The 23943-nt window shown below is 32.4% G+C and overlaps 1 protein-coding gene and 1 long non-coding RNA gene across 9 annotated transcripts in view; one reads left to right on the top strand and one right to left on the bottom strand.

Moving 5' to 3' along the window:
- The window catches only part of VPS13B (vacuolar protein sorting 13 homolog B), a 622702-nt gene that overhangs the window by 327711 nt on the left and 271048 nt on the right, over window positions 1–23943 (top strand). For 5 of the 8 annotated variants that reach the window (XM_054692064.1, XM_054692063.1, XM_054692066.1 and 2 more), the window contains 5 exons: window positions 3007–3178; window positions 4080–4194; window positions 6676–6817; window positions 9924–10332; window positions 18284–18395. In XM_054692064.1, coding sequence (XP_054548039.1) covers window positions 3007–3178; window positions 4080–4194; window positions 6676–6817; window positions 9924–10332; window positions 18284–18395 — 950 coding nt within the window. Of the gene's footprint in view, window positions 1–3006; window positions 3179–4079; window positions 4195–6053; window positions 6121–6675; window positions 6818–9923; window positions 10333–18283; window positions 18396–23943 lie in introns of those variants that run through there. The other 3 variants (XM_054692065.1, XM_037503410.2, XM_054692069.1) reach the window with 3 other exon arrangements.
- On the bottom strand, window positions 10264–18377 carry LOC129145285 (uncharacterized). The gene is made up of 3 exons (XR_008550595.1): window positions 18167–18377; window positions 12225–12292; window positions 10264–10444 (listed from the first exon to the last, which is right to left on the bottom strand). It is a non-coding gene; the product is annotated as an uncharacterized LOC129145285 (long non-coding RNA).

Genomic DNA, 23943 nt, shown 5'->3' with positions numbered 1-23943 from the left:
TAACAACCAAGGTCTCATTGATTTAAGTTAATTCTTTTCTGCAATTTCCATTCTTGGGATTATGATGTTCTGATGGAGCGAGAATTTTATTTATGAGTGTTCCTGCTCCAAGAACCTATTTCATAAAGAAAAGCACATTGATTACATTATGTTGTCTTTTATTGAATTTGACTTTGTAAAATGCATCCTATTCTGGGATTACTTCGTGCTTTTCATTAGATGTTGTGTTACTTTAGACAGCTAACCAAAAACCTGCATTTTTTTATGGCTTCTCAAATTCTGGAAATTTCAATTATAGCATATTTAGGGCCATTTATTTTAGAGAAGCATTTATATAAAAACATCATAAACATTGAGGTATTTGCTTGGTGTAATTGGAACAAGGAATGACTATATTATCTTTAGGTTTAAGTCTATAATTTTCTGTCACAGTAAATCACAGGACACTATTGCTTGCTGTGCTTGGTGCCTAAGTGTTCCAACAATAAACACTTGCCTGTTGTTTTGTGAAAATCATCCCCATTTGGTCTCCTTCTGGGAATTCAAGAAAATTAAGTTTTCTTCTGATTAAAGGATGTTGTAAAACTGAGGTTAAGGTAAAAACTTCATGCAGGAACTGAATATACCCTTGTCTCAATGGCATGTGGGTGGTAATGAAAGCAGGTTTTTAAAATTTTGTTTTGTATGAGATTTTACTTATTTGTCCTGCTTTTAGATTCTAAGCCAATAATGGCTTGAGTAAGAGATTAGTGGCTCCTGCTCCACTGTGGTGTAGTCTTCCATTAAATTTTTTTAAAGATTCATTTATTTATACATACAAGAACTGGGGTACTGGCCAGAATTGTGTGGGGGTGATAGGATTCACCAGAGACAGAGTGGGGAGCAGAACAGGCAGATCTACTGAAATACACTGCTGAGGAGAGCAGTGGATGAGTCAGGAGAGGTCTGCTGTACCATGTGGGTAGCTCCCTGGCCGGGGATTAAACCCTTGCCACAGTGGCTGCAGTGAGCTTCATAGATTGCATCTTAACCCCTTGGCCACCAGGGAGGCCTTTCTATTAAATTTTTGAAGAATTGTTTGTTCAGACTGCTGACTATTGATCATGATGTCTTAGTCAACAAATGAGCATTTTGTTTGAGACATTCAAAGCAACGGTGGGCTACTAGAGGTTGAGGATATATGGCAAGTGAAAATATTCTGAAATAGGGGCTTCCCTGATGGCACAAGGGGTTAAGACACAACCTATGAAGCTGTCCACAGGTTCCGCAGCATGAGTTTGATCCCCAGGCCCTCCAGAGAGCAACCTACATGGCGCAGCAGATCTCTCCTGACTCTCTCACTGCTCCCCTCAGCAGTATACTTTGGTCAATCTGCCTTTTCTGTTCCCCACTCTGTCTCTGGTGAATCCTCTCCTCCCCCACAAGTCTGGCCTGTACCCCAGATCTTGTATGTAAAAATAAATAATTTTTCAAAAAAGATATTCTGAAATAACATGACAAAGTGAGAAAATCAGGAGGATTTGGTATGTATGTTTTCATTCCAATACTATACTGTTTGGATTACTATAGCTTTGTTGAATAATTTAAGGTTTGGGAGTATGGTACCTCTTTCCTCTTTTTTTGTCAGGATTGCTTTCACTATTTTGGGTTCCTTAGTGCTTTCAATAAATTTCAATTGTTCTATTTCTTTGAAGAATGTTATTTAAATTTTAAAAGAGTTTGTGTTGAATCCATGCATTACTTTGGGTAAGATGGCCATTTTAACAATATTCTTCTATTTCATTAGCAAGGAATAGCTTTCTATTTATTTGTGTCTTCTATATCTTGTAACAATGTATTGTACTGATCCTTGTATAGGTCCTTCACCTCCTTTGTTAAGTGTACTCCAAGTTATTTAACATTTTTTGATGTAATAGTAAAGGGGATCTTTTTGTTGATTACTTTCTCTTCTAATTCATTGTTTACTAAGAGTAACACAATTGATTTTTGTAAATTGGTTTGTAACCTCCCACTTTGATGTACTGATTTATTGTTTCAGTATATATTTTAGAGAGGTCTTCATGTTATTTGCAAATAATGATTGTTTTACTTCCCTCCCAATCTGAATACCTTCTATGTCTTCTTCTTGCCTGTTTGTTTTAGGTAGGAATTCCAATACTATGTTTAATAGTGGTAGTCAAGCCTTTCCTTTTACTTGATCTTAGAGGAAATGTTTTCACTTTTCCCCCACTAATTATAATTTTAATAGTACCAAATTTAGCACCTTATATGTATCCAGATTTCAGCATATATTTGTTGAATAAATGTTTACCTTGTACTCTAATTAAGAGACTCTGGCCACATAAATCATTTTTTAAAAATCTGTTGTCAAATCTAACTTTTAAATCTTCTTTTATTGAAATATCTGAGGCATGATGAATGTTTTGCTCTTTGTTAAAAATATGCCAATTATGCTATTTATTTTGTTATGGTTATTGCAGATTTATGCATTGAGATAGATAAGTACTCTTTAGCAGGGGCAGAATGACTTTTTCTGTAAAGGACTGGATATAGTAAATATTTTAGACTTGTGAACCCATAGTGTCTTTTTATCAAATACCCAACTCTGCTGTATAGCAGTAGTAAGCAACTGATAAGTGAATAAATCTGTCTATGGCCTAGTAAATTTTATTTCTAAAAACAGCCAGATTTGGCCTTTGGCTATAGCCTTCAGACCCTTCACTATAAAAGCATAGTCATTGATATAATCCAAATTTGTTCTAATAATTACTTAAGTTTAGAAGAAATTAGATGATATACATGTATATTTTAATTATAAATCTATTTGATTAGTATATTTTATATGATTAGCATTATGTTTTAGCATTAATATTTATATTGTTTAGTGTTAACCTGATATGGAAAAAGGTGTAGTCATCAATTGAATGTTTTAAATTACAATTTTTTTAAATTATTCCTATTTAACTTACAAAGTAGTAGTATTGTTTTTGTTGTTTCTAACCCCAGGGAGATTCTATACAAGCAGGTGATGATTCACCATTCTCAGACTCTGTTACCTTGGAACAAACTACAAATAACATTGGTGGATCCAGTGGACGTGTTAGTTTGTGGATGCAGTGGGTACTCCCCAAAATTATTATTAAGCTCTTTGCTCTAGATCCTGAAAACAAAGGCACAGGTACAGAATTTTTCCTACTCTAATGAAAATATTATAATACAGGGGCCTCCCGGATGGCGCAGGGGTTTGAGTTTCAGCACTTCAGCTGTCGGCAGCCACCACAGCATGAATTCGATCCCTGACCAGGAAGGTAGCCCACATGGTGCAGCAGACCTCTTTTGTCTCACCCACTGCTCCCCTCAGCAGTATATTTCAGTCGATTTGCCTGTTCTGCCCCTCTCTCTCTCTCTGGTGAGTCCTCTCATCCTCCACACCTTTAGCCTGCACCCCATCTCTTGTATGCATAAATAAATAAATCTTTGAAGGAAAAAAATATTTTAATACTACATACTAGTCTTAGAAGAAATAATAGATTTAGTTTTATTTATGTTGTCATTTGTATTAAATATCACTAGTTATAATTCAGGTAGAATCTATTTAGCAGTACTAAAATATTGAGTGCAAAACCTAAATTTTGTTTTATTCACATTAAAATTTATTTTTAAAGCTATGAAATAGATATATCTCTTTTTCACATTAACTGTGATTTCCCCCTATCTTTTTTAAAAAAAGATTTTATTTATGCATACAAGAACTGGGGTCCAGGCCAGAGGTGGGAGGGGTAAGTGGATTCACCAGAGACAGAGTGGGGAGCAGAACAGGCAGATCCACGCAAATACACTGCTAAGGGGAGTAGAGGGCAGACAGGAGAAGTCTATTTTGCCACAAGGTTAGGGCCCTAGCTGGAAGTGGAACTCATTGGTGGTGGAACTCATTTTGCAGTGGCTGGTGATAGCTTGACAGTGCTGAGACTTTCACCCCTGAGCAATCAGGGAGGTCCCGATTTCCCCCTAGCTTGAAAATAAATATCCTATCTTAATTTTGAGACCTATGTTGATGTTAATGTTTGCTTCTTTTGCAGAGCTTTGTATGGTTAGTGAACTAGAAGATCTCAGTGCCTCAATAGATGTCCAGGATGTATATACCAAAGTGAAATGCAAAATAGAAAGTTTCAATATTGATCACTATAGAAGCAGGTAAATAATGAACAATGAATATAGTGAAAGCTGTATTTGTTCCTTTGACCAAAACCTATAAAAAATTTTTATATTTTAAGTTTGTTAGTAATTAACAGAAGAATTGATTAATTTTACTTGCACTGGTTAATTTTACTTTCACTTGTAGATAATGGTAAAGTTTTGTTTTATAAGACTGCAAATCCATTCATAAATATCCACATTGCCATATTAAATGAACTTAATACTGTCATCTCATATAATTTGTTAGACATGTTGTATCTTTACTAAGATACCTGGGACAGAGTTGATGGCTTTTTTTTTTACTCTCTATACCTCCCATACCAATATAAGCATCAATGAAAATGGAGGAGCATCTTATGTCACTTTGTACTTTGGAGATTATTTTAATATTCATGTGATGAATGTTCTTAGAGCCATATTTTTCCTTCCCTGATAAACTTCTATCAAATTATGATTGTAAACAAATCTCATTTGCGTTTAATAGTAATATCAGTATAAAATTTCTTTTCACATAGCTGTATAGCAGTTTTGTCATTAAAATTTTATTTTTTTATTTTTGTCATTTTTCCTAAATAACAGTTCAAATGCTTTTTTCCCCCTTGGCTTTGTACCAATACCTGGAGAGTTTTTTAACTGAAGTATAAGTATCCATTCATGCTTTCAAAGTTTTGGTTTTTAAAAGTCAACATATATTTTTACTTTCATAGTGTTAGGGCTTAGGAACATTATTCAAGTCTATTTTTTCTGATTTTATAACATTTATTTATTCAACAACTATCAGATGCTTACAGAAGCACATGTTTCTATACTTTATTAATGCCCTTAAAAGTCTCTTATTTAACGTGTTTCTTATTCTACATAATAAGCATTTGCATTTTTTTTCTATCAACCCGTAGACTTTTTCCCTTTACTGAGGTAACATTGGTTTACAACACTGTATATGATTTAGGGAAGTATGTTCATTCCTCCTCAGATGTATGCCACCACCCACCCCCAGCATTCAAGCATCAGTAATCCTTTACCTTATCCTAGTGGTCCTTCCTTCCCTTGCTCCCACCCATTTTTTTTAAATTTTGTTTAATTTTTGTCAGTGCCTTGTGTGTTTATTTTTTTGTTTCTCTATAAAACAATTTGATTTTTTATCTTTTATCACATGTATTATTCATGTCAGTAGCTATTAAATCTGTCACAGCTGCAGATTTTTGTAGTTCAAAATATTTGTGAAATGAGAACCATTTTAATAATCTTAACAAGCATATGATAATATTTCTGTTGTATTAACAGTGAATATATTTGGTTTTTGATAATGGAATGTTTAGCTTTTTAATTCCTTTTGAATAGTATATCTATGTTCAAAATGATTCTTGCAAAAGATACATGACTGTTACATTAATAAAGAAATAATTCCCCAGTGATGTGACTATTACTGTCTATCTTCTAGAGAATCACTGACTTTACTGTTAAATAATATGTTTTAAATATTTAGATGATTTATGTTTCTATTCATTTAATGAAAATATTTATTAAGTGCATATTATGTCCTAAGTACCATACTAAGCACTAGGGATACAGTGTTTTACAAAAATAGACATAAATTATTTCTTTATGATGTTATAGTCTCATGGGTGAAATAAAGTACATAATAAACCCAATAAATATAGTTTACTAGATGACATGTGCTTCTATGCAGAGCTATTAGATTGTGCTACTAAGGTAAATTGTTCTGTTGATTGAATTGTCAGGTCCACATTTTAGTTGAGTGTAGCGTTGTTTACATCATAACTATTTGAAATACGCTCAGTTTTTTAAATCAGAAAAATTGAAGAGAACAGATAAGGTGAACTTATGTTTTCCAGGCCAGGGGAAGGTTGGCAGTCAGGACATTTTGAAGGAGTATTTCTGCAGTGCAAAGAAAAACCTGTGGTGAGACTCATTTAGTAATTATGATTTCTTGAAAATTTGTTATAAACTGTTTATCTTGTTTTTTCATGCAATAGGATTAAATGGTTACAAGAATTAGAGCTCAGTGTACATCCTTTCTGAACCTTCTTCCAAAATTACATTATAAACTAAAACTAATTATTCCTTTAAGCTGCTTGTTTTTTGTAACCATTTTCCTATTATAGCAATTAAATAAATTTTTCAAAAAGCAAAGGTTAGGATTGCTTTAATGAATGTACTTTATCATTAATGTGTTATGTTGACTTTTTAGAAGTTTTTCCTATTCCTAAGTGATTTCATGTTGGATTTTCTTTTATATAAACTGTAAGTAGTAAATTTACACTAAAAATTATTATTTTTTATTTCCTTTAACAATGCTTTTGCAGAAGATGGTCCAGACAGAGGCCATATCTAGCAGTGGCTCAGTTCTAAACCTATACAAACTTGAACAGCTAAAAACTATCCAGATTTTTTTGCTTATGGCTTTTATTGCTTTTTTGTCTTTTCACCTTCTTTGCTCCTGTCCATCACCTCAAGCTTTGGGGAAGAGTGTTGGTCTCTGGGGCAATATGGAGGTGTCTTCCTTTCCTGTACTGACAAGCTGAACAGACGCACCTTGTTGGTTCGACCCATCAGCAAGCAGGACCCTTTCAGTAATTGCTCTGGCTTCTTTCCTTCTGTAAGAAATCATTTTTCAATTATACCACAGAACTCCCTTTAACAGGAACCCAAAGAAGGAATTAAACTATCCATAGAGTCAACTCTTGATTTTTATCTTCCACGGCATCATCCACCTTGTAAATAAACTACAGTGTAGTTTTTAAATCATAGATTGGTGTTCCTCTATAATATCATTTGTTTCTTCGTTACTTGCATATGCTATTTGTCACCTTCACCTTGTGCATACAAATTAATTTTATGATAGCATGAGAAAACAAAAGTAGGACATTAAAAATAGTGTTTTTTAAATTGTGCATGTGTTAAGTGATCAAGAGTTGACCACACGGCTTTTGTCAGTTCTGTTATGATCCTTACTTGATTGGCATTTTCCCCTTTTATTTATGCTATTTTCTTCTCACAACAAATTAAATTACCTTATTTCGTGCCCACTCTACCCTGGATAAGACTGTATGTCTGTTACTGACTGGATAGAAGACGAACACTATACTGTACATTAGTGGCTTTTAGAAGTTTAGAACCTTATTTTACTTTGTGTATAATATATCTAAATATGTTATTAAGCTCATTCTTTTACCTGACATTTTTGAAGTCAATTATATGTAATATTTAAATATTAAGAACATAATAAAATTTAGGAATAAGTATTAAATACTATATTAAAATTTAAATCATGAGTAATACCAATTCTCTTAGGAATTTATTAAATCATTGCAGATATTATTAGATATTTTCAGCATGTGTGAAATATTTACCTATTTTATTTTCCATAGGGATTTAATATATATTGTATGTCTTAGACATTATAAATATTAAAAAAAAAATTTAGGTAAATGTTTCTAGATTTAATGTTAAATGTTTTATTTGTATAGTGAATTTCAGTTCCTGATTAATTTTTATTTTTTTTACTTTTTTCTGATTTGATTTTTAAATATTCTCTAGGGTAGTCTGGAGAAAAATAGCTCAAAATGTGACTTTAATGTCAGTAGAATTTCTGTTTAGATTTATTTTCTTCTCTTTGAAATGGTAGTCACTCTGAGAAACATTCTTAATAATTTTAATGTGTATTCATGAAAAAACTCCAAATTTATTATTAATGCTGTTAATTTTTTTTGTTTTTTAAAGTTTTATTAACATTTAAAAATTATCAGCTTTCTAACATTTCATTTTCTGTAGTGTAAAATATTGGTTACTCCTAGAGGAAAAGTAATATTTGTATAATCTAAGCTTTAGCTCGTGTTTACTCATTTTTACATTATTTTCCTATTATTTCAAGGGAGTTAGGAATGTGGTAGAAAATTCATGGGGCTTTCCCTTTCAGTAGTACCTACATTCATTATGTTTCAAAATATTTTTCCAAATTAAAACAGTTATACATTGAAACACCTTTTATGCTATTTCTAAAATCCAAATGCTGCTATTAATGAAAAAAAAATGAATTGCATTATTTATAGTTGGGTGGATTTTATGAGACTCCCCAAAATCTGCTTTAGATACCCAGAAAAGACAGTGTTGCTGTGTCTGATGTTGGGGCAGTACCACAATCATCCTTCATGCACTGTTAACTGCCCTCCAGCAACATTATAATAAAATATTTAGCACTTTTCTTGCTCTGATGTATTTCCTTTTGTTTTGAGTGTAATAAACAAAAGAAATGGGAACTCAGAAGAGGCAATGAAAAAACTGGCAACATTAAAAATAATACGCTCTGAGGACAGGACAATTATATGAAAAATGGTTATAGTGCACATCTATTTAATTTCCACTTTCCAAATTTTTTAATGGTCTGAACTTTTAAATAAAACCTTAAAAAGGGTTAATTTTATTCCTCATTTATGCATTGAAAAGTCACAATTAAGAGCAAAACAGCAATGATAACTGAATTGTATCTGTTTACCTCTCAGTATGTCATTAGGCAATGCAGTGGGCAACTATATGAGGGAAGAGATTGGAAGGCAGAGATAACGTATTACTAAAGGAATAATAGAAACTCAATTATATTACTGTTTTGCTACTTCTCACCTTTTTTTTCTGTTTATAAGAATTTTTTTTCTTCTTCCCCATTTCTCTTTCTTGCTTAACATTACTTTTTAAACCCTAATAATTAAAAAAAATTGTCAGGTTTTGGGAAGAGGGGTTGGTAATGTGGTATATAATAACTTTATTCATTGTTATGTACTTTGCAAAATAGAATTTTATGTACAGTGATTAGTTTAGGAAAACTTTTCAAGAGCTGTTTTTTCCATTATGTTGAGAAATACAAGGTTTATATTTTACTTTTCAAAGTATACTGTTACTATATAGTTTATGGTATGCAATTTGTGAGAATTAATTGGACAAGGTTTGTCAGAAATATGGAAGTATAATTTTCAATTAGTTGTTTGTGTATTAATAGTGTATTAAACCAAAATTAAATGACTTAGGAGAGTTGATAGATTTTTGTAAACAATAGACTAACCTCTGGAATTAGATGAGTAGTGAAAGAGAAATGTTTTATTTTTGTATGAGCTTACCCTTTCAGTAAGTAAACATGCTTTAAATGGTTAGTTCAGTTATCAAAGCCTGGTATTATAGATGTTCTTATTAATGGGCTCTTTTTTCATATAAATTAGTCAAACTAAATGAATGAAAAAGTCTTTTCTTATAAATGTTAAATCAAATGAAGCCATTCATTTTGTCTATTCACATTGTTGATTGCAAGTAGAAATATATAAAATGGTTATTTCAATTTCTTCTGTATAAACAGCCTGTGACTCATATTATGACAGCATATCAGTACTGTCAATGAAAAATTATCAAGCATAAAAAGGTAAAAACTAGAGATGATCTGTTCCAAATTCTGAATATTAATGGAAATGCAAAAATGACAGAAACAGGGATTAAAAGGTTCAAAACTTCTCTAAAGGTCTAAAGCTATAACTCAGGATTCCTAACTTTCAGGTTAGTCATTCTAATAGTCTTAGAACCTGGAAGTTTCTACAGAAATGATCAGAAATATGTTCATTAAGACATGTAGATATAATCAAAGATGTTACCAATTATGTTCATTTTTTGCTTTCAATTTTTTTCTTAATGAAATTATATTGTGATTTCTTTTTCTGGAACAGACAACTACAAAACTTCTAGATGGTTCTCATCAGCAGCATGGATTTCTCTCTTTGACATATACAAAAGCTGTAACAAAAAATGTCCGCCACAAGTTAACATCAAGAAATGAGCGAAGAAGTTTTCATAAGTTATCTGAAGGTTTAACAGATGGTTCGCCTCATTTTCTTCATGAAATTCTTCTTTCAGCACAAGCCTTTGATATTGTCCTTTGTTTTCCTCTACTTAATGCCATCACAAGTATATTTCAAGCAAAACTACGAAGGACCCAAAAAGAGAAAAGAAAATCTCCTGGTCAGCCCATGAGGACCCATACACTGACTTCACGCAACTTACCTTTGATTTATATCAACACAAGTGTAATCAGAATTTTTGTTCCAAAAACAGAAGAAATGCAGTCAAGTATTGAAGGTATTGTCTTCAGAGTTTTTTGGGGGGGTCTGATTTTAAGTAACTTTCTTCAATAGATCCTTGTTTTCTGTTGTTTAGGTTGTTTTTAATATTGTAGTAACTGTAGTTTGTACTGTAGGGTGTTTAAAGAGGGTAAATATGTTAGTCATTCTTCACTAAACTTTCAAATGATAAGCAGAATATTTGGTATGTTTCCAACTCTAATAATTACTAGAGTAAAAAACAACAGATTTTTTTTCTTCAAGGTTTTTGCAAGTTATGCTTACACTTTCTAGTTGTTTTTTTTTTTTTTTTAAAGATTTATTTATTTATACAAGCACTGGGTACAGTCAGAAGCACGGGAGGGTGAGAGAATTCACCAGAGCCAAAGCGGGGAATAGAACAGGCAGACCAACGAAATACACTGCTGAGGGGAGCAGCGGACGCAGCAGGAGAGGTTTGCATACTATGTGGGACCCTTGCCAGCGGCCGGGGATCAAACCGGCGCTGCAGAGGCTGTGGGCAGCTCTGCAGCCCAGTGCTCAACCGCTGGAGGCCCCACTTTCTACTCAGCCCAGTGCTCAACCCAGGGGAGGCCCCACTTTCTACTCTTTATTAAACTCAAATGTTGGATTATAACACCTAAGATAACCACATTATACTACTGCTTACACCTCATTGGTCAAAACTTAATCATACAGCTATATCCTATAGTAAAAGAGGTTGAGAGTTGAGACATACTCTCCCTTGATTGTATCCAGCTAATAAATACTGGCCTGTGAATTTGAGAGAAAGGAGAGAATGACTATATGAGGGATAAGAGTTACTAGCATATGAAGACAACAAAACTTCTTATTCTGCTTTTTTTCTCGTTTATTTATTATTTGAGGTGGAAGACCTTCATGGTCATTGATAGTAAATAAGAAAAGAAGCACCTGGTTCCATTCTTTTTCTAATGTTTCTATAAAAAATAGTTCTTAGTTATCAATATTATGTAATTAGATAATTCTGAACTTTATTATTTTCTCAGCATGTATGAACTATTTACCTATTTCTCCTTTTTGCAACTCAAAAGGGATTTATGACATAAGTCCTTGATATACAAAATATTTCTCTAGAGATCAATTTTAGGTGTATTATTCTGATGGAATCTTAATAAAAACCAGTTCCTATTATTTTTATTCTAATTTTTGCTATTGACTGTCATAAAATTTATTACTTTCAGATGTAAAAATAATATTCTCTGCATATGTTGTGTTCTGACATCAATATAAAGTTGTTTTCTTCAGTTCTGATAGTTTGTAGAAACAACTGCATGGTAAATAATAGTCTTTACTGAGCAATTAATTATAAGTTAAATGACAGATCACTAACTAAAAAAGAAGCTTATTGTTCATTGCAGAGGCAGTGCCACCTTTGGTTTTTTTCCTTATATGTCTTTTTTGGTATGAATATATAATGGATGTTTATATAGTGTAATTTATATTAAAGCTGCAAAAAGTTACATTTTCAGTCACTATAGTTCTCTGGGAATCAGTTTTTGAGAGTCACAGTAACATTTTTCATAACTATATAAGAAGAGGAACAGACAAAGAAGACCATTGAGATTTTCAAACCATCTTTCTGATTTTCCAACTAAGAATAGGGGGTAAAACATCATGGAACAAGTGACTTAGCGTTGCTGTTACAGAGCATTTATCATTATTTATCAGTATATGTTTTTCATTGACATGACATTGGTTAACTGCACTGTGTGATTCAGATGTGTTTTACTACCCCATGCCTAGCACCAAAGCATCAAAGGCATCAGGTTAGTGTCTGTAATTTTTTTTCTTTTTAAGAAAATTACAAACTTTGTTTCTAGATAAAACATAAGAATAATACGTCTTAGAATAAATAATCTGGGGCCTCACCTGGTGACGCAGCCATTGAGCGCTGGGATGCGAGACTGCCCGCAGCCTCTGCAGTGCCGGTTCGTTGCCTGGCCGCCGATGAGGGTCCCACAAAAAAAAAAAGAAAAGAAAAAAAAAAGAATAAAGAAAAGAATAATCTTTTTATATCTATATTATAAATTTTATTTTTTGGTATAAAATAATTTATTTTCTTATAATTTCATTTTAAGTAAGATTTATTAGTATGTCTTTATGGTTCCCTAAAAATTCCTTGTAGCATATTTTTTTGTTCCTTAATTCTATAATTTTCTAAGTACTTTCTTTTTTGTGTCAACTATCAAACTATCGATAAGGCCAAAATTACATGAACACATAATGAAAAAAGTGATACTAAAGATGAGATATTAGGATTAGGTAGAAGAAATACAGGGAGAATACTATGAAAAAAGGGAAAGATCATACAATACAGCTCAGGAGTAAAGTGACATCTCAGTATGTTTTTGTAATAATATAGAAGTAGTCAGGAATTATAGATGATCCTCAAATTGTATGAACTAATTGGTCTCTAAATAATAATTGGATATTAACTAACCCTAAGTTGAGTTCTCTAATATTCCCTATACTATTGTATATTTTTAAGATTTATTTATATAACCTATACTTGAAGGGTTATATAACCTTCACCTGAAGGGGTTGATCTTATTCCTGTAAATCATATCATTTAGTATACCAATATTGCCTCAATAAAAAAATACCAGTATCATTGGTCAAAAAATAAAAATTAGAAGAATATAAAATAAAATGTGTATGCTATATCACCCACTTAAGTTTTAAAATTAGACCTAGAATATAAAGCATTACCAGTATGTTGCTTTTTCTTAGGTGAATCAGTTTTGCTGACTTTTAAAATAGTTGACTTTTAGTGTTTATGCTGGCAAATATTTCTGAATCAGCTATAACAGTTCTTTTGATTTGCATTCAAAATTTGCCAATTTGTGTTATTGTCAGTAGAATGCAAACTGGAGAGATGGCACAATGGATGATACTACAGGACTTTCATTACTTTGGTGGTGGGTGTGGTATGTTAACACACACTTAAAGGGTGTGATCCTATACCTCTAAATCATATATAATGATTTAATTGAGGTAATCTTATGTTACCGCAATTAAAAAAGTAAAGACTTTAAAGAAAAAGATTATATTTGACTAGAACTACCTTATAGTGTTAACTGTGTTGTCTTACGGTAATTTGCTTGTAAAATATCATAATTTTTGAATTGGAATGTATGATAAATTATATACAACATGTTTTTCATTTACCCACTTTCAAATATACATTAATGGCAAAATTATATCCACAGCGTGCGACCATCACTACTATTGCCAAAATGTTTTCATCACCCAAATAGAACTCTGTACTTACTAATAACAACTTCCCACAGACTTTGGTAATCTTTAATCTGTGGGCTATCTCTTTGAATTTGCCTATTCTAGTTATTTCATATAGTGGAATCATACACTAGTCCTTTTGTGGCTTATTTCACATAAGTCTTTCTAGCTTATTTCACATAGCATGATGTTTTCAAGGTCCTTCTATGTTGTAGCATGGGTCAGAACATTATTCCTCTTTGTGGTTGACTAATATTTCACTATATAGATGTATATTTTTGTTTATCTATTCATCTCTCAGATATTTGGTTTTTTCCCACCTTTGGGGGTTGACTATTGTGAATAAAACTGTGAACACTGGTATACAAATGTTTTTCCAAGCTCCTTGTTTTCAGGACTGGAATTGTTGGGTCATGTAATTCTATGGTTTTAGGAACCATCAATCTGTGTGAAAGCACTTTTGCATAAGGCAGGATTTGTGGTATTTTTATGAACAGCACTAATGTGCAGGCATATGTCAGTCAAGAAGAAGAACAGTGAGAGCAACCTGTATGCTGCATACTGTCTCTGCAATGACAGTGTTCAGAACTTACTGTTTAAGCATATTCTGAGTACTTTGTTCTATGCTGCATTGATTTGTACAAATGTCAGAGGAATAAAAATCTCAATATTTGAGAAAAAAAATCACACGACCTGGGGGTAAAAGAATGGCATTATTTCACTCTGTTTTTGTTGTTTTTATACAATTATTGTGACTGCAGAAAAATTTCCCAGCTTTTATTATCCTGTTTTTAAAACTTTGTTTTCTCCCTTCCTTTGTCTTTTCCATCTTTACTTTCTTCTTGGTGTTGGTTGTGGTATTTTTAATGTATAACGCCAAAATGCAGATGCCTAAGTACTACCAATGCAGGTAATTTTGAAAAATGCATATGGGATGGGGGGTATTATCATAGCCATTTTTGGAAGTTATAGTTGCCACATTTTCTTAGTACTTAGGTAAAAATTTAATTATTTGTTTATATGAACTTTTTTTTTTGCAATAAACAACATTTTAGTGTTTATTAACATAAGAATTCTTAGATCAAAGGGGATGTAACTTTAAAAATCCTAGCATAAGGGGGCCTCCCCGGTGGCGCAGCGGTTGAGCGCTGGGTTGGGAAGCTGCCCGCAGCCTCTGCGGCGCCGGTTCGATCCCCGGCTGCTCCCCGGCCACTGGAGGAGGGTCCCACATGGCGCGCAGACCTCCCCTGCCGCCCGCAGCTCCCCCCAGCAGTGTCAGCAGTGTGCCTCGGTCCTTCTGCCAGCTCTGCTCCCTGCTCTGGCTCTGGTGAATTCTCTCGCCCTCCCGCGCTTCTGACTGTACCCAGTTGCTTGTATGTATACATAAATAAATAAATCTTTAAAAAAATTAAATAAATCTTTAAAAAATAAAATGTAACAAACTTTTAAATAATATTTAAGTTGATAGAATGTTTACATTAACACACTTAAAAGATACATGATTAAGGAAGACATAATTGAAGCAGCAATTCAATTACAAGTAAATAAGGTTAATTAAATGACTAATAAGATCTAATACAAATGCATAGTTTCATTTTGCTGCAGAATGTTTTTAGAAGAAGTTTGCTTGAGTAATTATTAGATTAATTAAACTAAATATATACGAATTATCTCTTAGTGTGATAGCCTAGCTAGTGATTGCTACATCATACCTCTCAGCTAAAACTATATTATAAAAACATTATCAAGTAATTTTTGTCTATAAGTCAAAAATCACACATAAACTAGATCCAGCTGTATTTTCAATTAATATACAATAGCCATTATGTTACATATTTATTGACCCATCTTTCTGTCTTTAACTGCAAATGTGGAAATAAGTTAAAATCTTTGCTGATAGCTTTGTTTAGGGATCTCACTACAGTTATGTGTTTATGAAAGTATATCGCACAGTGGCAAGTTCAAATACTCTTGAGATTGCAGATATTTTAAATTATGCTCATATTGAGACTTTCTCTTATTGAGAAAATTAGTCTTCAAAACACTTTTTCATGTTGATTTAAAAAAATTTAGTTATAACAGTCTTATATTATCTAATAGTTTCATGAATAATCTGCTCTTTATTTAAGCCTTTGGTTACTGATAAAAGTTCATGATTTTGGACTTATTCATAGCCCTTTTATTTGCTATACACATACTCTTGCTCAAGGAAAAGATAAAATCTTTCAGACTTACATTTCATGTTATATTAAATGTAAAAGTTTTTAATAGTTCATGTGTAAAATTCAATTAATAAGAAAATATTTAACATTCTAACATTCAAAAAATGATATTGGAAGTCTGACTTCAGCTTGAATATTGTTTGTGTTGTGTGCAGTTATTATCAAGTTTCGGAATCTACAGGTGTTTGACTTCCAGTTTAAGCTATTTATTACAGAATAGAAGACTGTTTTTTGGCTCCAGTGTAAGTCTTCTAGAATGAGTAGTTTCTCATGAGGATCAATATTTAAAAACACAGTTAAAGCAAAGAAGGAAGGCATTCATTTTCATGTGGAAAATGCTTCTAGAGGGAACATTTCCTCATATGGTCCAACTATTAAATGCAGGTGAAATATACCAAGAAAGGGAAGCTTATTTTTTTTTCTAACTATAAAGTAACTGAAGAAATGACTCAAGGCACTTGCTTAAATAAATATATTTTTTTTTCTTACAACTTGATGATACGTTTTGATAAGTTGAATATTTTCTGTAATAAAGTTGATGTTTCTTTTAATTTAGTTTGTAAATGATCTGCATTAAGTGCTTTTTTATTATAAAACATAGTATAACCCGGTGAAAACGCTTTTGGCTCTAAGAGAAACGGAATTCTGTTCTTGGATCTGGCTTTGTATGTAACACCAAGTACGTCATTTTTCTTCCATATGTACCTCATTTACTGCAGTGTTTCTATTGCATTTCAGACTTTCATATGGTGGGTAGTATCTGTTGCCTGAAAGAACAGTTAGCAAGTATACTAATTGCACTTTTGTGGTATGGACTATTCTCCAGGCTTACTATTTATTGATTTAATTGATGCCTGCTGTTTAATCAGAGGTTTTACCCACATGGAACTATTTGATAAGGTTGGCATAAAATGCAAGATCTGTGAAATGTAAACAGTGTTCATAGTATAAGGACCTATAATCAAGCCAGACCTCTAGTCATTTGAAAATAGTGCAGCTGTATGAGAAGTTGATTTCTATTTGATCTTTTTTTACTGTGGCTGTTTAATAATACTGTCTTTATTGTGACATCCACATGCTAATATTTACTATGATAACTCATCTCTTTTCTTTTTTTTCCTCATTTTGCTGTCCTCCTTCGCTACTTGCTTGCCATTTTGCCACTCCCATTGTATACATCTTATTCTGGTTCTTTCTTTTCCTCACTGAATTTCTTTCTTCTTTCTTTTTCTGATTTTCTTAATGCTAACTTTCTTTTTAAAACTAATCTAAGGCAGACCATACCAAGTGTATAGTTGAAGCAGCTGGAAATAATCTCTTAGTTTTTGCATTCTTTGGGCACCACAGTTGGAGAAATATGGGTGTATGCCTTTGTAGGCATGTTCTGTTCAGGATATTCCTGAGGTCTTGCAACCAGTCCTTTTCTGTTTCATTTGTGGCAGATGATAGTTCTTTGAGAGAAATTATGAGTTACAGTATTTTTTTTCAAACCCAGAAAGTTTTATATTGTTAACAATTTTTAAACAGCTACTTCAGTAGAATCATCTGTTGGGGAAGAAGGAACAAAACTTAATATAAATTAATGGGGCCATCAGGAACCCCTCCCTATCCTTAGAAAAGACTATAATTAGTTGATTATTCAGAGAAAAAAGTACTGATCTTCATTAAATGAGATTATATGATGAATTATTGTTTTATTCAATATGAAGAAAAGAATCAGAATTAATATATCTTTACCTGTTACTGTTTTTCTGAAATCACTTACCTTAATTTTAGATTACATTAGTAGGTAAAAGTTTTACACATGTGTCACATTATAATTTCTTCAACAACTTCACTGTAAAAATTAACAAAATTTAAAAATGCCTAAAATAACAAGTTAGAATGTCTTTATGTATTAAATATTTACCTCTTTTTTTTTTTTGGTGTTGCAACCATATATTTCTTTTGGATTCGCTTGACATTTTACAGCTTAAAGTGCTATCTGTGCATTTGAATATGTCTGAGTTGTATTTATTACTGATCATGTAAATTTAAGTGGCTTTGAGAATTTGTAACTGATGTAGTAGCATTCCTTAAATATATTTGTAGAATGAAATCTGTTTTTAAAAACTGAGGACCAAAAATCACTTGGGAGAAAGAGGCAGTAGTACAAAATTATGAAATTAGATAAACTTATACTACTTAAGTATTACGTATATTTGATACCATATATGTTAATATTGAGTTGGATTTTTTTTCAAATTGCTATTTTGTGCATAACAGAGAAGTGCTTCATGGAATATGAAGGATGTAGTTAGAAAAGCATCAAATATTTTAATTTTAAACACATTTTTTTTCTTCTTGTCTTACCTATGTTGGTCTTACTGAATGTGTCTCCACTCTGTTACCCATTACTCATAGATTTCTCTGTATGCATGAAGTGATGCACAGATTGACTGTCTCATAACTCTACTTTTTGTGTTACAGTTAATCAGGCAGCAAAGGAAGACACCATGGTTTTGAAAATTGGCTCTGTTGCTATGGCTCCACAGGCTGACAATCCTCTTGGCCGGTCTGTGCTTAGGAAAGATATTTACCAGTAAGTTTATTTTTTATGTTCAATCTTGCAACAATTTCATCCTGCAAAGAAGTACACTGATCAATAAAACTTGCTTACTGTGGCCTGCAGAAATAGTTTTCATTTGAGATCTTTTGATATTTAAAACCAGGTTTTTCTGATTTTCTTCAGTTGTGGGTTTTTAAATTCATTCAGACAAATCAAGTATTTCTGTGAAGTGTTGATGAATAACAGAATGTAAGTACCAAGTCACCGTAAAACTGTAGAAAGCACAGTTTGGAAAATTTCAGCAGACTTTAAATTTGACCAAATCTTTAATCACATAAGAAAATGAGGCCTTCTACTAGAACTACCACATACTGCTATAGTCATGTTATATCACATTGAAGCATTTTCTTAATTTAACTATAAACCATTATTTGAAATGTAGGACTATGAATGTCATATGGATCAAAGCTGTATAGAAAAGCAAACTTCTAAGGAGAAATTTCACAGTAAACACTTTCTGTGAAAATGCCATGCTCTGGATTTTGTCACTGAGTATTTGCAAACCACACCAAACATATATGGACAACTAAACTGGTGAACATATGTAATCAACATGATAAAAATAATATATCATTCATACTGAAGTTGGCACTGCTCCTAGATATAAAAGTGCAGTTGCAAATAATACCAAGTGAGAAAAGTCACAGAAATACAGATGAACAAGTGTCTTATTACTCCCGCTGGTCTGCTTTTCAGATGTCATAATCTCAGGCTTTTAAAAACTAAATTCCTACTGTTCTCCAATAAATGTTACTGGTAGGAAATGATTCTGATTCATGTAATCTATTTATCATTTAGAAGAGAATGTTAGTTTTACATTAAGTGGACCTAAAAATTTTATTTTCTCAAATATTTTTGATGTGTGCATATAGTATAGTATTTATTCCTAATAAGATTTTTTTTGTTGTTGCTGGCTTACGTAAAATTTTAAGATGTTAAAACTGAAGGAGACCTTAGGAATTATCTAATCCAACTTTCTTACAGATTAGGAAATAAGAATAAAAAGCATAACTGTCTTTAGTCAAATATCTGTAGAACCAAGATTACAATTCATGTCTTTTGATTCCCTCAGTAACTAAGGATACGATTATTGTAGAGTTCTTTCTGAGTGAAAATAATTTAATTTCTAACATTTGGAAATTCAAGTATATTTATCTTTTCCACTTCAGAAGTAAGTGATCCTCAAAGAGGGCCTTACTTTACTTTCGCTGAAAAAAATATGTTTTATGTTAAAAGAACCTATCACCCTCAATAAACTGACCCTCCGAGATACTTCCTTTTCTCCTGTTCCCTTTCCATTTTCTGGCTCTTATGTGAATTGTATCCTCACTTGCCTGGGATTTAGTTTGTATCCTGTGAAAGAATTCCTTTAGGTTGACTTTTGATCTCTATAGCAACTTCTTTTTAATCTTCTTTGCTCCTCTGCAAGGAAGGATCTTCCTTTTATTCTCTTTGGCTCAAATTACTTACCTGGTAAGTCCATCTGTTCTTCTGGCTCAGGAGAACTTGAACTTCAGGTTTATGTGCTAATTCTGCAGTGCTCTGTAGCGCAGGGTTAGAAATGTGTATGAGAATGTTAAACATTATAGAATTCTGAGTTCTAGTTGACGAAATCAATTTAATAGTTTTTCTTTAAAATTTACATCTCAAATTCTAAATAAGGGAACTAAGCCAATAAAAGATTTGTATTTAGGAGTTAATGAAAGTATTTTCAAGATCTCATTGAAATGCTGTATCACTATCAAAGGAGGAATAGTAGAGGTAGGAACTATTTTCAAATGATGTAATCAAAGTGGTACTGGCTCAGAATATAAATGTATACTCAAAGTAAAAGATCCTATACCGTAGAGTTACCTTTATTATTCCTGTGATTACATTAAACATAAAATCTCAGTGAACCAGATACAAAAGGCCACAAAGTGTATGATTCCGTTTATATGAAATATTTAGAATCAGCAAATCCAGAGACAGAAATGTAGATTATTAGGTTAGTGGTTGTAAGAACTTGGTAAACAGCAGAATAGGTTAATGTTAGTAAGAATGGGGTTTCATTTTTGCGTGATGGAAATGTTCTGGTATTGGTAGTGGTGGTGCTTGTATTACTGTGAATATGCAGGCATACCTTGTTTTGTCAGACTTGGCTTTATTGTGCTTCACAGATAGTTGAGGACATGAAAAGGAACAAAGCTCTAGAAAGAGATGGTACCCCATGAATGGTACCAAACTGTAAAGAAAACCATGCTTTTGTTTGGTTTTTAAGACTCATACAGGGAATGCTGGATTTCTTCCATTCATAAACTTGATTGCAATTTTCTGAAGTTTATTTGTGCATAAATCTAAAATCAAATAGTGAAATACCATAAGAGATAGTATTTTGAAAGACTAGAAGAAAAGCAATAGGCCTCAACAGTCATTGTGGTGATACAGTTCTTATATTCCTGCTGTTACTGCTTATTTCCTTTTATCCTTGAACTTCTTTTCTTGGTCTCTCTATTACTTCCCCAGATTTCTTCAAACTTAATTTTTCCTTTTTCTGTATCTTCCTTTTATTCTTTGCCATTTCCCGTTCTCTATATTTTCTATCATTCTACCTTCTCTATCTTATTTCCTTTCCTGTTTTATTGCTTTGTTTAATGTATTTTATAGAATATAGTAATAAAATGCCAAAAGGTAATTATATGTCAGAAAAAGTGTATTATTCCTTTATACCTTAAGCATCTCACATTTGGTCTCACATAAAATACATAAAAATATGTATACAAAACATATATAGTAGGAGCTTTGTTTGTGGAATAAATAACCTTACTTTTTTTTTATAATTGACAAGACCAAGAAATGCAAAAATTTTAGGTATTTGCCAAAAGCATATACTTAACTAATGGCAGAACATTTTAGAATGTATTTCTTATGGATTTTCCTTTCAGAGTTCTTTTTAAAATTCCTATTTATATTATTCAGTCTTCCTCCTGTTTGTATAATTTATTCAGTCACTCTCCTGATCACTTTCTATGTGCTTCTACTTCCTTTTTCTTTTAATACGCTCTTTGTATTTCTTCTTCCTCTCTTAGTTTTTCTAACTCCCTCAACCTGATAAATGGTATCTATAAAAAATTCACAAAAAGATACCCAGACATAAAGAAGAAATATAACTATGTATTTTTGTAGGTCACATGGTCTAGTGTCAAGAAAACCCTGAGGAATCCACTGAAAAACTATTAAGCAAGGTTGCAGGAAGCACAATCAATGTATAAAAAACAGATCACAGTAACAATGAGGAATGAATAATCTGCAGTGTAAAATCAAACAATTCCATCTTTATAGCATCAAGCGGAAAACAACAGTTACAAATAATATTATCAAATGAAGTGTAATACTCTGAAAACTATTAAATATAATTCAAAGACATTAAAGAAGTTCTAAATACGTGGAAGTATATACCATTTACATAGACCAGAGGACTTAATGTTGTTAAATGGCAGAACTCACCCAGTGATTTCAAGATTTAGCATTATTTTCCATCAAAAGTCCAGTTACCTGCTTTGTGAATTTTTTTATTAGATAATAAAATTAGTTCAAAGTTGCTCATCAGTGGATAACTTCATGAAGATGTAGTTTGTATATACATTGGAATACTACTCAGCTGTAAAAAAAAAAAAAAAGTGAAGTCCTGCCATTTACAAAAACATTGGTGAACCTAGAGTGTATTAAGCTTGGTGAAATGGATTAGACATAGAAAGAGAAACCATGTATGATTTCACTCATATATGGCACATAGAGAAAACATACCTAAATAAAAGAAAAAATAAATTCTTAGTCTTTAAGAGTCATTAATGGTTACCCAAAAAAAAGGTAAGAGGGGGAGATGTTTGGATAAATCAGGTATAAGTGGTCAGTTGTAGTGAAGGATAAAGTAGGACTTTTACTGATGAAATTATGTAATATATACACGTGCTGATTTTAATGGTGTTGATTTTTAATAACATAGTTACTTCAATGAAAAAAAAATAGTCTTTTCCACAAATGGTGTTCAGACTAATGGTTAGCAACATGAAATTGGACCCTTACTTGATACCATACACACAAAATTTAACTAAAAATAAATAAGAAAAAAATCTCTCCTGACAAAGGAAGTACCTGTTCCTTGTACTCCATGGAAATATACAGGGCTTCTGGATCAAAAATTAACTGGATCTGAAAGTTGTGGAGGTGGATGGTGTACGTGGTCTACAACAGTGTGAATGCATTTGATGCCACTGAAGTATACACTTAAAAATACTTAAAATGGTGGTGAAATATGGGTGAGTGGGTGGTTAATATCTGATAGGGTTATCCCATCAGATATGTATAATTTACTTCAATTAATATATATAAACAAGTTTTTAAAAATGGATCAGAAATCTAAATATAGGTGCTAAAATTATGAAACTTATGAAGAAACATAAGAATAAATCTCTATGGCCTTGGTTTCTTTAAAATGACACCAAAAAATAAGGGACAAAAGAAAAAAAATGAATTGGACTTTATCAGAATTCTGTTTTGTTGTGTAAAGGATTTGATCAAAAAGTGGCAATCCAGAGAGCCTCTCTGGTGGTGCAGAGATTGGGTCAGTGCTATCAAGCTATCAGCAGCCACTGATGCCTGAGTTCGATCCCCAATAAGGGAGCTAACCCACATGGCATATCTCATCTCCTGTTCCCCTCAGCAGTGTATTTCAGTTGATCTGCCTGTTCTGTTTCCCACTCTGTCTCTGGTGAATCCTCTCTCACACCCCGCCCCCCGCACCTATGGCCTCCATCCCAGTTCTTGCATGCATAAATAAATAAATCTTTAAAAAAAAAAAGGGACAGTCCAGAGAATGGGACAGAGTATTTATAAGTCGTGCATCTGATGAGACTTGTGTCCAGAAAATATAAAAATCTCTTACAATACAATCATAGAAAGACAACCCAATTAAGAATGGGTAGTGTTTGAATAGATATATATACAAAGAAGATATAAATATAGACAATAAGCACTTGGAAAAGAAGTTCAACTCCATATTCCATTAGGGAAATGCAAATCAAAACTGTACCTACTAGAATGATTATAGCAAAAAAGACAAAAATGTAGAGAAATTGGAAACCTCATACATTTCTGATGTAAAATGTAGTGGCTGCTGTGAAAACTGACAATTCCTTATAAGGTTATACATACAGTTGACATATGATGCAGCATTCCTCCTCCTAGCAGGAGAACTGAAAACATAGTTGTTTACAAAAAATATAGGTCCACACAAAAAATAAACCAAAAAATTTTTATGCCAGTGGCCATAGTAGAGCTATTCATAATATCTAAAAAGTAGAAACAACTCAGAAGGCCCATTAACTGATGGCTACACAAAATGAAGTCTGGCCATACAGCTGACTAGAAAGGGATGAAGTATATGCCATAATGTGGTTAACTTTGGGAACAAATGAGTGAAAGAACCCAGCACCAAAGCTACATATATGATTTCCATTTTTATGAAGTATCCAAAATAGAC

This window comes from Talpa occidentalis, unplaced genomic scaffold, assembly GCF_014898055.3.
Source record: "Talpa occidentalis isolate TD23 unplaced genomic scaffold, MPIMG_talOcc4v2.1, whole genome shotgun sequence".
NCBI lineage: Eukaryota > Metazoa > Chordata > Mammalia > Eulipotyphla > Talpidae > Talpa > Talpa occidentalis.
Note: the sequence above shows the minus strand (reverse complement) of the source record. Positions and strands in the feature narration are given on the sequence as shown.